Source organism: Saccopteryx leptura, chromosome 6 (assembly GCF_036850995.1).
Source record: "Saccopteryx leptura isolate mSacLep1 chromosome 6, mSacLep1_pri_phased_curated, whole genome shotgun sequence".
NCBI lineage: Eukaryota > Metazoa > Chordata > Mammalia > Chiroptera > Emballonuridae > Saccopteryx > Saccopteryx leptura.
Window position 1 is genome coordinate 60,709,444 of NC_089508.1, and position 16,159 is coordinate 60,725,602.

Here is a 16,159-nt window from a genome sequence, read left to right on the forward strand (position 1 = left end):
AGCAAATAACCACAAAGTACTCAATGTAGGGACATGAGTACATGGTTCTATGAGATGGTATAGTGACTGGATTGACCTTTGCTAGGTCTGAAGGAAGAAGTTGACTAGACAAGGAGAAGTAGTATCAGCATATGCAAGACTGTGGCAGTAGACAGACTGTGTTGGAGGATTGATTGGTCCTGAGCTGTACACAGAGAGCTAGAGTTGGGTAATGTATTGTAGTAGGATTTCTGTGTGGGGTAATATGGAATGGGAAGAAACTGGGTAGATAAGTAGAATCCACAGAACTGAGAGCCTTATTTAGAGCAGCAGGAAGTCATTGAAATATATTATGCAGGTGGGTAATATTTTCAAGTTTGTATTTTGAAAAGATTGCAGTACAGAGAATAAATAACAGCCAGTAGAGGATATGGATAGATTATATTGCTCTTTTTGCAGTACTGTATGTAATAAGTGATGGTAGCTTGGGCTAATGTGATGGAGCAAGAGATAGTGGGTGGGTTCCTTAGGTATTTAGTAGACAAATTTGACAGGGCTAGGTGGTAGATTGGGTTTATAGAGGTGAGGTGGAAGAAGATATCAAAGTATTATAAATTACTGTAAGATTTGCTCTATATTCAAATGATTATATATCATAAGGTATGTTTTGAAAATCTTTAAGTGATTTTTTTTTTTTACGGAGACAGAGAGAGAGTAAGAGGGACAGATAGGGACAGACAGACAGGAACGGAGAGAGATGAGAAGCATGAATCATCAGTTTTTCGTTGCGACACCTTAGTTGTTCATTGATTGCTATCTCATATGTGCCTTGACCGTGGGGCTACAGCAGACTGAGTAAACCCTAGCTCAAGCCAGCGACTTTGGGTCCAAGCTGGTGAGCTTTGCTCAAACCAGATTACAAACCAGATGAGCCCGTGCTCAAGCTGGCAACCTTGGAGTCTAAAACCTCTGTCCTCTGCATCCTAGTCTGACGCTCTGTCCACTGCACCACCGCCTGGTCAGGCTAAAAGTGAATCTCTTAAATAAATAAATCATCTATTCAGAAGATTATGAGGCTGAAAGTGATGTTTATGAAGAATTTTTAATGACATGGGGAAATGCCTATGGTATTAACATAACAAAACAGAATATGAAATTGTTTATAATTGTACCCTTAACAGTATAAAATTACAATAGTGAAGCATGCTAATGATTAGAAATGACTCTCTTTTTGACATATAGACACCTAAAGAAGAACATGCTGGTAATGGTCCAGAACTCTTGAGGAAAAAACGTACGACTTCAGCTGAAAAAAATACTTGTCAGCTTTATATTCAGACTGATCATCTGTTTTTTAAATATTATGGAACACGAGAAGCTGTGATTGCCCAGGTATTTATAATTTTTTCTACTGTTTTAGGAATTCTTGAATCATTATAGCTATATTTTCCTCTAAAAATTAAAGTTAGCACATAACTCATTTTGGAAAAATGAAGAATATATATTTTCAATTGGGATATGATAAAATGTGTAAGATAAGTACACAGATAACTGAAAGACCAGTTAGGATATTTTAGTGTCATTCAAAAGAGACATTTAAGAAAATGATATTGTTAAGGAGATGACAGTGGAGCTTATGAAAAGAAGATTGAATTTTCATTTGTGGTCTTAAAAGAGGGAAGGATAAAGGAATCCAACAAGAAGTATTTAATTTCTGTTCAGTATACCCATTGTACATAGCACTTTTAAAGTTACATTATTATTTGCATTTATGTGTTCTCAGCCCTTATTAAAGTGTAGTCTTTGGATATACCTTTCAATATATTCTTCATGTTGAAGGTATCCAGTGAGAGTTTGATGAATGAATTTTGAGTCTAAGGATTTGAGACTAGAGGATGGACATGCCACTATTGTTATTGATGGACTCATTTTGGTGGTGGTTATGAGCTTAATTTTAGAGACCTTAGGGTATTGAAATGTAGTACTGGAACTTTAGAGGTTCGAGCTTTCTGCTTGAAATTTATGGTTATAAAAGGGATGGAGAAAGAATGAAAGGGAGATAAGGAAATCAAAGGGAAGAAACTGGGAGATAATGTCTGTATATAGTGAATAGGATGAAGAAGAGAAGCTATGGGCTAAAACATAACAGAGAAAGTGGGAGGATTAAAAAATTAGCCAAAACAGTTTCAAAACAAAATGCATAGCCAATAGTGTCATCTTACAGAGATATCAAAGAGAATGTGTTAGTTATATGTTAGATGGCAGGAGTCCTTCACAATGTATACATATATCAAATCATCCTGATGTGCACTTTAAATATCTTAGAATTCTATTTATCAATTGTAGCTCAATAATACTGGAAAAAAATAGAATCACTACAAAGGGTAGTTGATTTCTAACTACTAGAAGATTACTGATGAGCTTTAAACAAGCTATCAAAAGAGTTGTGATGGTGAAAACATTGCAAACCGTAAGGAGCAGTTGGGCAGAAGCAGTGAGTTTTAAAAAATGTGAAAGATAGAAAAAAAAATATGGTGGCTGACAATAACATGAAATATTTGGCAGTGAAAGGGAGATAGGGATTATATGAGAGGTTGGTTGGAAGAGGAAAATGATCCAGAAGAAAAGTAATGTAAGATGTAAGAGAAAGAAAAATTGATAAGAAAAAATGTTCTTGAAGACTGGGGTTAGGAATAAAGAAAAGTTACCCTTTAAGGAAGAGTTACCCTTTGAGGAAGGTATAAACCTATTAAGATGGGAAGTCACAAGGAATTTTCAACAAAGAATGAAGTAGAATCATCTGTGGAGAAATATTTGAGCTACCACTGTTGAGAATAGAGGATGGTTAGGCCAAACTGAGGTAAGATGACATGAATTTTTAACGGATCCTATCACTATTGTTACCACTTTATGAATGTTTGGGAACCTGGGCAACTTTTTTTTTTTTTTTCCCCGAAGCTGGAAACGGGGAGGCAGTCAGACAGACTCCCGCATGCGCCCAACCGGAATCCACCCGGTATGCCCACCAGGGGGCGATGCTCTGCCCATCCGGGGCGTCGCTCTGTCGCGACCAGAGCCACTCCAGCGCCCCGGGCAGAGGCCAAGGAGCCATCCCCAGCGCCCGGGCCATCTTTTGCTCCAATGGAGCCTCAGCTGCAGGAGGGGAAGAGAGAGAGACCGAGAGGAAGGAGAGGGGGAGGGGTGGAGAAGCAGATGGGCGCCTCTCCTGTGTACCCTGGCCGGAAATCGAACCCGGGACTTCCGCACCCCAGACCGATGTTCTACCACTGAGCCAACCAGCCAGGGCCTGGGCAACTTTTTTTTAACCTGGGTTACTTTTGAAATTATTATTGCTAATGCTTCTATGTGACTATCTTATGTTTATATCATTTAAAAAAATATTTATAGTATTATATATATGTATGTACATATGTATACATATATACATGTATATACATGTGTGTATATATAATATGTGTATATGTATACACACATAGACATTTACATACAGTGTTTTTATATAAATGGTAGTAATAAGTGCTTTTTGTAAATGAAGATAGGAAGGTTGTATTCATAGTGGTTTAGAAGCCATAGTTTAATTGGTAGTCAGCTAGGTAAGAAGCAGATCATTTTATCACCATGTTAATCTCTTCTAGAGTTCAGCAAAATCTGAACATCTTATTTATATTATTACTCCTCTTACAAAAATATCTCTGTATATTTATAGGAACCTTTTCTATTTTGTTCACCATTATATCCCCAGCATTTAAAACAGTGCCTAGTATGTAATAAGTGGTCAAAAACTTAAAGAATTTGTACTAGTGCAGCAATAGAAAGATCAAAGTCAGAGAACGACTGAGTATCCTGATATTATCAGGGAAGTTCTCAAGAGTTTTTTGCGCTGAGCTGAGTCTGAAGGATAAATACCCTAGGCATAAGGAAAATAGCATCTGAAAAGGCTTAAAGATGCATGATGGATGGAAGTTTTATGTGGCTGAAGCAGGTGTGCATGTTTGGTTTGGACCAGAGAAGAGTCTGAGAAAATGCACAGAATCTTCTCTTTTAGCTCCAGCTCACTAATATGTTTCGTTCTTTCATCTGGTATATGATGTAGACATTTTAAAATTAGAATATAGTAGAATATGAATAATTCCTGATTTGGGAGATGGAAATTCAATCCTTTTCACATTTTAACATTGTTTCTAAATTTTTTTTTTTTTATATAAATCTGTAGATATCCAGTCATGTTAAAGCGATTGATACAATTTATCAGACCACCGACTTCTCTGGAATTCGTAACATCAGTTTCATGGTGAAACGCATAAGAGTAAGAAGTTTTAATTGTTAAGAATGTTTAAAAAAGAGAGAAATGTTTGCCTTTTACTTCATTTTTATGCATATGCAGACACAGGGGACATACCAGAGTTTATGATTAAGAATGAAATCAGTAGGACTTTAATCTGGGCTGCAAAACATGGTGGCCGTACTATTTTCTATCTATCTGATTAACATTCCAGTTAGGAAGTCCTAACTTCTAAATAACTACAGATACAGAACTCGGTATTTTTTCCCCCTTGATATTATTCCCCAATTTATTTATTTATTTATTTATTTATTTATTTATTTATTTATTTATTTATTTATTTATATATATCTCTCCCTCCCTCCCTCCCTCCCTCCCTTCCTTCCTTCCTTCCTTCCCCCTCCCTTCCTCCCTCCCTCTTCCTTTCTTTTCCTTCCCTTTTCTTTTCTACATATGATATGTATAGCTCTTAAGAATCTGAATTTATAAACTACATAAACATTCTGAGTTAGGAAAAAATTTTTATGGAAGTATTTGCCATAGGGTTTCTTTATATTTGTGCTCTTATTTTTCCTAAAATATGATGGACTAGATTAAAATTTGAGTACATACATATATCTAATAACATAGCTGAAGATGGTTTTTACTTTTAGAAATAGTCTGATTAAATATTAAAGTGGGTTTTTTAAGGTGAAATAATGGTTTACAGAAATACAATATAAGAACTGCTTTCATGTATTTTGAGAGCAATATAAACCTTTAAGCAAGTAAGTGTAATAACTGGCATAAGTATTGCCATTGATTTTAGTAGGCAGAGCAATAAAATGTAAAGTAGTGAAATGTAGAGACAACCTAAACAAATTTTAGTGAACTTTTTTTTTGAGTACAGTAATTTGAATCATGAAGAAATGCATGTACTATATAAACGGGTAATGTGGTAGTTGCTTGTTTTGTTTTCAGGCCCTTAACTGGGATTAAAACTTTAGTTTAAATCTCATCTGTTGAAGATTGTGACTCCTTAAATAATTTGAAATTTATATTAGCAAATATTTAAATATTAATCGTCTCATTTTTAATTTAGATAACTAAAACTTAGATACAATTTTTATTTGTAGCCAGTATTATAGAAGTAACAGAATTTCATTTATATTTAGTGGGAAAGAGCCATCTACAGCATGTCTCTAAGTATGAGCTGTTTATACTGTATAGCATGCTTTTTTTGGAATTTTAGTTGTGTGTGTGTTAGATGGCCGTACTGATTTTTTTTTTTTTTTGTTAATTGTTAATGAATAAATCAGATGTTCTGATTGAGTTGCCCTCAGTGGTGTTTTTGCCATTCTGCTTCTAAGCCCCTTGGTTTTACTGCAGGGTGCCGATTCTAAAAAGACCAGTAGTTCTTATTTTATCAGCTGTCATATCCTTCCCTTACTACTGACATTTTCAATAGACTGAGGTTTGCCTTCTAAAAAATAATTACTTTCATACACGCCTCTTTTTACTGTCTAGCAACAATACTGTATGTGATTCTCTGACTTACTAGAGGAAAGTCACATTGTTCTTGGACTTCCCAGGACAGATAGGGGTCTCTGACAGAAAGCAGGGGCTGATAAATGAAAGCTTTTGTTTAGCGGAAGTTTGGTATCAGACTCCCGTTATTCTTAAGATTGTGAACAGGAACCTTAACCGGGAGAACAGTAGATAAGTGTCAGAAGACACATTCTAGAGGAACTCAGCCTAAAGTAGTAAGAGAAACAAATTGGCAGTAAAAAAATAAAATTTAAAAAAAATTTCTTTTGGTTGCATCCTGGGTTAAAAATTAAACTTGCAAGTAAAACCAAGAAAATTATTTGCTGAATTTACAGTCTTGGGTTCAATATTTGTGTTATATTATAGTCACTGGCTAAAATACAGGGTTTTTAGGAAATTAGCACTAAAAAAGAGTTGCTCATGTGATTAAATTTGAGAAACTGAACTTTTTAAAGAAATTTTGAAAGCAGAACTTGGTTTTTCGATTCCAAGTGTTCAGTGTTTAGGAATTTGGTGAATAACTTGCTCAGAAATGTAACATATTTGGCCTTGTTTTCTTTTCAAATATTTTCTTTCTTTTTGGCTTCTGTAATCAGCTCAGGGATTGGGGGGCAGTGAGAACAACCATAGAAGCATTAATTGAGGCCTGATTTCCTGGGGCCCCAAGCATATTGGTCAGGCAGATTCAAAAGGAAAGAAGATAACAGACTTACACTAAGGTTCTACTAACATTAATTGCTTATTTAAATTGTTTTGGATTTTAGATCAATACAACTGCTGATGAGAAGGACCCCACAAATCCCTTTCGTTTTCCAAATATTGGTGTGGAGAAGTTTCTGGAATTGAATTCTGAGCAGAATCATGATGACTACTGTTTGGCCTATGTCTTCACAGACCGAGATTTTGATGATGGTGTTCTTGGTCTGGCTTGGGTTGGAGCACCTTCAGGTAGATTATTTAACTGTGTCTTGACTTAATACTTGAAACAAAAAGCAGTTGTCAGGGCAGACTGAATTTTACAAAATGTAAGAGAAAGTGATGCGTGTACTATATTTTAATTTGCGCAACTTGAGTAAAAGACTCAGTAACATGATATAAATGGAAAAATAAATGAAGCAGCTTTTTATTTTGAAGTGAGTACCAATAGGGAGATAGCCTGACATTTGGTATATTCAGTAGCTGAAATAAATAATTTCTTGAAAAAAAGTGGTACTCATTTTTAAAACCAAAAGCAAAATATATTTTTTCACAAACATTAATGTTAATTAATTTTTAAAAATATTAAGAGAAAGTCCCTGGCCGGTTGGCTCAGTGGTAGAGCGTCGGCCTGGCGTGCAGAAGTCCCAGGTTCGATTCCTGGCCAGGGCACACAGGAGAAGCGCCCATCTGCTTCTCCACCCCTCGCCCTTTCCTTCCTCTCTGTCTCTCTCTTCCCCTCCCGCAGCCGAGGCTCCACTGGAGCAAAGATGGCCCGGGTGCTGAGGATGGCTCCTTGGCCTCTGCCCCAGGCGCTAGAGTGGCTCTGGTCACAACAGAGCGACGCCCTGGAGGGGCAGAGCATCGCCCCCTGGTGGGCAGAGCATCGCCCCCTGGTGGGCGTGCCAGGTGCATCCCGGTCGGGCCCATGCGGGAGTCTGTCTGTCTCTCCCCGTTTCCGGCTTCAGAAAAATACAGAAAAAAAAATATTAAGAGAAAGTTTAAGAGTCAAGAGGGAAAAACTATGTTCTTGCTCTGTTCTACAGTGAGATAGAAAGGAGAAAAACTCTGGTTAGGAGCAGCAGATAGAATTAAAAGAAAGCTTGTCTTTATTATTATTATTTAGTCATTATTTTAACGAAAGTGAAGGTGGAGGCAGGAGGCTCCAGTACTCACACTCCACCCACCACCTGGGGCCAGCACTCTGCTGGGGTCTGTGCCTTAGCTCTGAGAGCTGCTGCCACTGAGAAAGCTGGGTAGGCTGATCCCCTTCTTGCTACAGTGGGGGTGAGTGCTGTGATTTACAGTTTAATAATTCAGCAGCCTAGTTTAGAGAAGTGCATATTTATTAATTGAAAGATCAGTAGAAAGAATCACAGACTCTTTGAATATGAATTTTGCCATGTATAGTTTGATCACTAGTCTATCTTCTGAGTTATATATACAGCAATTCCTCTGATCATTTTTATCTTTTTAAAAGAATCAACTTCTCCTTTATCCAGAGTAAGACAGGCTTTTCTATTCCTGTTCTTACTAGTTTATTTGATTTGTTACGCATATTTTAACATCTCTTGTACTGTATTTTTGCTTTTATATTTCTTACTCTCCCCGCCCCCCCCCCCCCCCCCGAGAGAAACAGGAAGGGGGAGCTATGAGAAGCATGAACTTAAAGTTGTGTTACTGTAGTTGTTCATTGATTGCTTCTCATACATTCCTTGACTGGGGGTTCCAGCTGAGCCAGCGACCTTGGGCTTCAAGCCAGTGACCACGGGATTATGTCTTTGATCCCACGTCAAACTGGGGGCCTTGCTCTCAAGCTGGCAAGGCTGCACTCAAGCAGGCAACCTCGGGCTTTCTAGGACCTCTTTACCCCAGGTAAATGCTCTATCCACTGTGCTACCACAGGTCAGGGAGACTTTTTTTGTTTTTTGAGAACCTTGTCAATTTTGAGTAATACTAGTTAGGTATATTGTAGGATACGCCTCTGTTGTAATCCTTCTGACTTGTTTTATAATTAGACTGGGATCATGGGTTTGGGGGACAGATAGTTTTTACACCTTGTTATTTATGGTATTTAGACACCATTTGTGATGTTGCTCATTTTACTAAGCAGCAGTAGACAGAGTTCTGTATTGAAAATGGTGTGGGACACATTACTTATAATTTTGTCATTTGATTCTTTCATCTGATGCCCTCTTCCTTTGCTCTGTGCTAACCCCCAATTTAAACTTTTAAAATTCTTTTTTAAGAGCTTCTGGGAACAGGAAAAGGAGGGACATAAAATGGGGACCAGAATGGGAAAGAGAAGGGATCTTTGTTCCTTTCATTTCAACTTTTTAAAAAAAGTATGTATAGGGTACCTACCTTGGTGTAACATTGACTGACAGCTTTTTTCATCGTTCCCCTTTGCTCTCACACTACTTGAACTGAGTTTTATATTTGACTTATATTTTATTTTTTATAAGAGCTTCATGTATTTGGTTTTATTATTTCAATACCCATATGAGGTATAGGTATTATTATCTCAATTCTACCGATGAAAAAACTTGAATTCATAAACGGACTGAGTCAATATCTCACAGAACCTAGAATCTGGACCTTTTGACTCCAGATTTAGTGCATTTGGTAGTTATTTTACTAGGTATTGTATACTGCATTCTAGCTTTCTCTTTCTAAGACATTTCTCATAAGCTGAAATGTTTCCTTCATCTTTGTAGAGGTTTTATATTACTGGAATCCATTTTCTTCTTTAGAGAGAACAGTTATAAAATAGTTCTATATAATATTTCATATAATTTTGGGTAACTTACGGGATAATGGGAAGAGCACTGGATTGGGAGCTATGTCTATTCTATCTCTGTAAGTTCAAGGTAAATCATTGTGCTTCAGCTTGTTTTTTTTTCATCTTAATATTTTCTATCTTTGCCCCTCCTTTGAGACTTCATGTTTCTGCCTATAGACTTTAGTAATGCTAGGTAGGTTTTTTTTTAATATCTATAGTATTTTATAGCTGATCTGTTCAACTTGGGATCTTTTACTCTTTCTTAATCTTTTCTTTTATTTTTATTTGGCCAAATTAATTTTGATTCTGTTGTATTATTTAGTTTAATTACATTTAATTCTGTAGATAGTTCACTATTTAAATATATGGCAGTGGAAAAAATTTTGTTGTGATACTGTTTTATTTTTACTTTATTTTTTAAGTGAGAGAACGGGAGAGAGTGAGACAGACTCCTCCATGTGCTCCTACCGTGATAAATCTAGCAACCTTGGTCTAGGGAAAATGCTTAAATCAACTGAGATATTTTTAGCACCTGAGGCTGATGCACTTGGACCAACTGAGCTCTCCTCAGCACCTGGAGCCAATGCTCAAACCAGTCAAGCCACTGACTGTGGGAGTAGAAGAGAGAGAAAGGGGGGGATGGGTGGGGGAAAGAAGCAGATGGTCGATTCTGACCGAGAATTGAACCAGGTCAATGCCCTATCCACTGAGCCAATCTGCCAGGGCTTGTTGTGATATTGTTATGTTAATTTTTGCAGAACAGCTATGCAAATTATTAGCTATAATTTTCTTCACTGACTCAGTTAAGCTGGGGAAAAAATGAAGGTTGAAACTTTTGAATAGCAGGTCTCTTGTCTTCAAATCTTTTTCACACTACTTTTTATTTGTTTGTATTTAATTTCATATTGTAGTTGGGTGCTGCCTTGGTTTTGTTAATGAGGAAAACAGTGCCTTCTGCCTCAACTCCATAATAAGTAAAGCCACCTAACAAACTGGGCCGAGTTGGAGGCTGTCATTTAAAATTATACTGGGCCTTGAAGAAAGGCCAAACAAGGGAGTCTGGTCTTCAGAACAAAGTTAGTCTTAAGTATGAATCTGGAGAGATTACTCTGAACTTCATAGAAGCACAGTTCTGTGTTAAGTAGATAGCCAATTATTTAATTTAGAGACCGAAACATTGGCTCCCTAATAAAGTAAATTGTTAATATTAAATAATTCTTTTTATTTTTTTAAATTTTTTAGTGAGAGGAAGAGAGGCAGAGACAGACTCTTGCATGTGCCCTGACTGATATCCACCCAGCAAGCCCACCAGGGGGCAATGCACTGCCCATCTGTGGCCCTTGTTCCACTGAACCAGAGCCATTTTTTAGAGCCACGGAGCCATCCTAAGCTCTAATCGGAGCCAACTTGCTCTAATTGAGCCATGGCTGTAGGAGAGGAGGAAAAAAGAGAGAGAGAGAGAGAGAAAGAGAGAGAGAGAGAAGCAAGAGGGGGAGGAGTGGAGAAGTAGATGGGTGCATCTTGTGTATCCTGACCAGAAATCAAACCCGGATATCCACATGTTGGGCTGACACTCTACCACTGAGCCAACCAGCCAGGGTCTAAATAATTCTTTTGTTTTACTTTATTTGCTGTGCTCTTCTAATATGCCTTTGGGGGGGGGGTTATTAAGGTACATTCTATAGTGAGAAAGACTCTCGCATGCCCCTGGATTGGGATCTACCCAGCAACCCCAGTTTGGGGCCAGTGCTTGAATCAATTGAGCTATTTTTAGCACCTGAGGTTGATACACTTGGACAAACTGAGCTATCTTCAGCACCCAGTCCAATGCTTGACCCAATCAAGCCTCTGGCTGCGGAAGGGGACAGGGGAGAGAAGCTGATGGTCGCTTCTTCTGTGTGCCCTGCCTGGGAATCAAACCCAGGACATCCATATGCTGGGCCAATGCTCTTTCCACTGAGCCAACCAGCCAGGGTCATGTATTATCCATCTTACTATTATCGGTTGACCTAATGAACATAGGTCACTGAATGCTAGTCCTGGAATTCCTCTCCATAGTTAATCCTAAACCATTTGTGAAGAACAGTTTTTGAGACATTTCATTTGCTAGATATAGTCTCTTCTGTTTTTCTTAGTTAGAAACTTTAATATTACACTTTAGGGTTTGAGGACATACAGAACTCAGTATAGGTTCTCAAGATAACTCACAGCCTATTGAATTCTTAACCTACTGTTTAAAAGTCTAATTACAAGGATAGGAGAGTTACATTATTAGAATGTTGTAACAGAATACTTAATCTAAATTTTTGGGGGCCTTTATTTTAAAGTTTGAGACTGATATTCTGTGACTTTGGCTCTCAATCCTGTCGATAGAAAAATGTGATTATATGTCTTTGTTGGTCATTGAATTCATCCATCAGTAATTGCTTTCAACTTGAATTTAAAACATTCTTATTGTTATTCACAATGAGATTTTCAATGACATATGTACTAAAATATTAGATTTATAATATAATGCAATTGCTGAACTTCAATTATGCTTTAGTTATAGGCATATATGATTTCACTAATTGAGTTTTGGCACATCGAAACTAGTTAAAGTATTTTTAATAAATTAAACCATAACATAAAAGTAGATATAGTATTCTATTTCTTCCTGTACAATTGAGTTATTTCAACATATGCTATTAGCCTGTAACAAATACACTGCTCACAAAAATTAGGGGATATGTCAAAATGAATATGAAGCGATAAAAAAAAGCATTTTATTTTTTTTATTAAACAAGAACATTATAAAAGCAAATGACAAGTCAAAGAAAGTTGTTCAGTTATGCAAGTGAGATGCAACACCAACTTTTATTTCATTGGTGAAAATGCATTATACAAAAGGCTGAAAGTACTGTAGTATCTGCACGTTCCCTGATTTTGAAAGTGCATTTTGAAATATCCCCTAATTTTTGTGAGCAGTATATTTACCTTTCCTATACATAATAGTCATTAAGCAGTTGTTTAAGACATTAAATAAGCAGTTGTTTAAGACATTAAATAAGAATTACAAAGGCTATGTTTATATATAAACTTCTCTTACACCAGTTAGATTTTAAAAATACAGAAAAAGTATATTATCAGAGTTTTATATATGCTATTTACTTTTTTTTTTTTAACTGATAAATTTGCAGTGTGGAGTCTACTATGCTTAATTCAAGTTTGACAGTTCTACATTGGACCAATTTGCATATGACAGATCATCACTAAGGCAGGATATTAATTAACTATTTGTTCAAAATTATAATATATAGACTATTGTTATTATATACAAAGTACTTATTCCTGTCTTTTCTACTTTCTAGAAATAGTGATGTAGTCCTTAGGACTCATCTCCAAAAGTAGTGGTACCTTAAGAAGACATATTAAATATTCATAAATCATTGGCTGTTTCCTTTTTTTCTTTTTTTGTAGAAAAAGTAGTAAGTTTTGAATATCATAAAGGTTCTCAATCCTTTGCTGGTTAAAATCTGCATATGGCTTACTGTTTTAGTTTACTTTTTTGTGAAGGACATTATCATTTCAGCTTTCTAAATTGTATCATAATGGCAATTCAACTTTATGTTTTGTTGGCATGTACTTTTTAATTTAAAAAGGTACAGGGCAGCAATGGTAGCATTATGCCATTCTTGCAGATCTATTTTTAATTGCTTTATATTGTATGCTTTATCAGGGATTATAAATATTAGGTTTTTAGAAATGATTTAATGACTTTGTTATACCTTTGCATATGTTTAGAAAGCTCATTTGAAATAATTTGATCAGTTATCAGAATATGCTAATCCATTTGATTGTATTTTAACAAAAATCAAATAGAGAAACTTCTTAAAATGTGAATATGAACTAAAGAACTCACTAAAAGTCTTTAATATAGTTATTAAGATTATTAAGAGAACCGTGGTTTTCTCAGTACAGTGTAAATAAAGACATGGCTTGGCCAGCCTGTTTCTGATTTTCATGTTATTCTTTTTCTAATTACTTATGTTAATTGCTTTTAGATGTGAAAGCACTTTGATTTTGGTATTAAGCTCTGAAGTTCAGGTGCTGTTAATGAACTATAAAATAATTTTATATGTATAAGTACAAATACAGGTTTTCTTTTAAAATTTGAAAATATTCTCAAGACACATTGGAAAATAATAATTTATTTTGATAAAAATTTGAAACATGCCAAAAAATTGCAAGAGCAGTACAGTAAATAATTGATAGTTGACATTTTGCCACATTTGCTCTCCCTTCCTTCCTTCACACCCTCTCCTTCTTTCACTTCTCCTTTTGTTTTATACCGATTTGACATAATTATTTTTTTCAGCTTTATTGAGGTATTACTGACAAATAAAATTGTAAGATTCTGAAGTGTACATCTGATGTTTTTTATTTGTATGCATTGTGAAACCTTATTCCTTGTATTCTTTATCAACTTCTCCCTATTTCTCCCACCCTCAATTCCTGACAACCACTAATGTTTTTTCTTTCTTTTTTTAAAAAATATATTTTATGTTGACTCTCAGGATAGTGAATTACATACATATACCAGTGCATCACTGCATTTATTTGTAGAAGTGACTTTCTCAGAATCTACTTGAGAATATTATTCAACTTTCATTGACTTAAAGTTTTCTTTTTAAAAGATGTAAGATATAAGCTTTGACTCAGTGTAAATACTGATACATTCATATTTAACAAAAATGTAATTATTTGTTTGCTAAATTAATGGGAGCAGAAGTTTGAGGGACATTTTGATTATGAAGAGGAACATTTTACAAGGGCTTCATACTCAATCCTGGGAGTTTCTTTATTAAAATTTTTATTTGAGAGGACTTCCTAATCTCAGACCAAAGAAACTTTTGAGCATTTGTGATATATGTGGGCACCAATTGTATTTTGGAAATGTCTTAATTTAATATAACATATATTAGAAAATTATTCTGTGGGGGAAATAGATGCTAATTTAGTCATCCTTTGTTCTGAATTAGGAAGCTCTGGAGGAATATGTGAGAAAAGTAAGCTCTATTCAGATGGTAAGAAGAAGTCCTTAAACACTGGAATTATAACTGTTCAGAACTATGGATCCCATGTACCCCCCAAAGTCTCCCACATTACTTTTGCTCATGAAGTTGGACATAACTTTGGATCTCCAGTGAGTATTGCCTAATGACTAGATTTTAAATAAAATAGTAAAAGTTATTAATCTACCTTTTATGTCAGTGATGTTTTATTTGTTTACAATGAAAACAAGTATGTATAAATGTTTAGTTTTTATATGTCAGAACATAGTTATGTACTTGACCATATTGAAAGGGAGGAAAATAGGATATTTGTGTTTAAAATAAAAAAAGTCAACCAAACAATGCCAGAATTCTATGAAGGCAAGGGATTTTGTCTGGTTCATTCACTTCTGTGTCTCCTGGCCCTAAATCGGTGCCTGGTACGTGATTCATTCAAATACTCATTGAATGAGAATCACTTTTTTAAAAGTACAGTTTGCATATTAGCAAATTGTGGAGTAGTTGTTTTGCTTGGTGGCTGCCAAAGTATTTATTGGGGCTTACTAGATTTGTCTTTTTCTACTGTGGAATGAGATGGATATTTTAAAATCCTTTAATATGAAAATTATAAATATACATAAAAGTAGAGAAAAGAAGTACAACAAACTATCATTTGCTGATTAGCCAGGAAAGGTGTCAGCAAACTTATTCTGTGTAGGGCCAGTTAGTAAATGATCTAGGCTTTGGGGGTAACATTTCTATTGCATATTTTTCTTTGTTGTTTTCTAATTCTTTATACATGGAAAAACTGTTGTGGCCTGCTTTCAGATTCAGCTTGTGATTCAGAGTCAATGATTATCAAGATTTTGCTATATTTCCTTTCTGTATTGCTTTCTTTTTTTTGTATTGTATTTAGAAGCAAATTCATTCATTCTTATGTATTTTAGTATACATGTCTAAAAAAAATAGACTTTTCCTTCTGTAACCACAGTGTAATTATGATACCTAAGAAAATTAACAATTCTTTGGTATCATTTAATACCCAGTCCATTATATTGATTTTCAAATGACATACAGATTAATTAATATACACAAATACAAAATACTGAAAGATATTCTTTGTGATTTTGGTAGGGCTTGTTAAAAATAACAAGTTTTGGGAAATTTCATTTGAACACTATATGTAAATTTTTTTCACTTGTACTTTGTCACTTGTAAAAATGGAAATTTTTATGAGTTCAGAAAAATATATTCTGTAGTTTAAAAATCCTCAAATATGCTTCTCTTATTTTCCCGTTTGTAAAATACGAGTACCATCTGACCAAGTTTGCAAGTCTTTCTTCTTCTAAGTCCCATTCAGAAATTGATAGATTATCAGTACTCTTAGAGGAAGTATTTAAAATATATTTAATCTCTCTACTTCTTGACTGCTTTTGTGATCTGTTCTTAAAATAGTAATTGAAATTTTAGAGATGAGTAGAGAACTGTTGTCTATGGTTAATTTGCATTTCCCAGGACATTTAAATGTCCTTTCTTCTCTTGTTCCTTTGGTTCCAGCCCTCACCGAGGGAATTGTAGCATACTTCTAACCACTCTTCTATCTTTTAGTCTAGTTTCTCTCAAAGCTTAATGTACATATAAATTGCTGAGGATCTTAAAACACAGATTTCTATTGAGTGAGTCTTTTTTTTTTTTTTTTTTTTTTTTACAGAGACAGAGTCAGAGAGAGGGGATAAATAGGGACAGACAGACAGGAACAGAGAGAGATGAGAAGCATCAATCATTAGTTTTTTGTTGTGTGACACTTTAGTTGTTCATTGATTGCTTTCTCATATGTTC

General features: G+C 35.3%; 1 protein-coding gene across 1 annotated transcript in view; it reads left to right on the forward strand.

Moving 5' to 3' along the window:
* Nucleotides 1-16,159, forward strand: part of ADAM10 (ADAM metallopeptidase domain 10) — a 146,140-nt gene that overhangs the window by 100,254 nt on the left and 29,727 nt on the right. The window contains exons 6-9 of the mRNA XM_066341394.1: nt 1,222-1,371; nt 4,214-4,306; nt 6,574-6,757; nt 14,309-14,472. Of these exons, the coding sequence (XP_066197491.1) occupies nt 1,222-1,371; nt 4,214-4,306; nt 6,574-6,757; nt 14,309-14,472 (591 nt within the window). The remainder of the gene's footprint in view (nt 1-1,221; nt 1,372-4,213; nt 4,307-6,573; nt 6,758-14,308; nt 14,473-16,159) is intronic.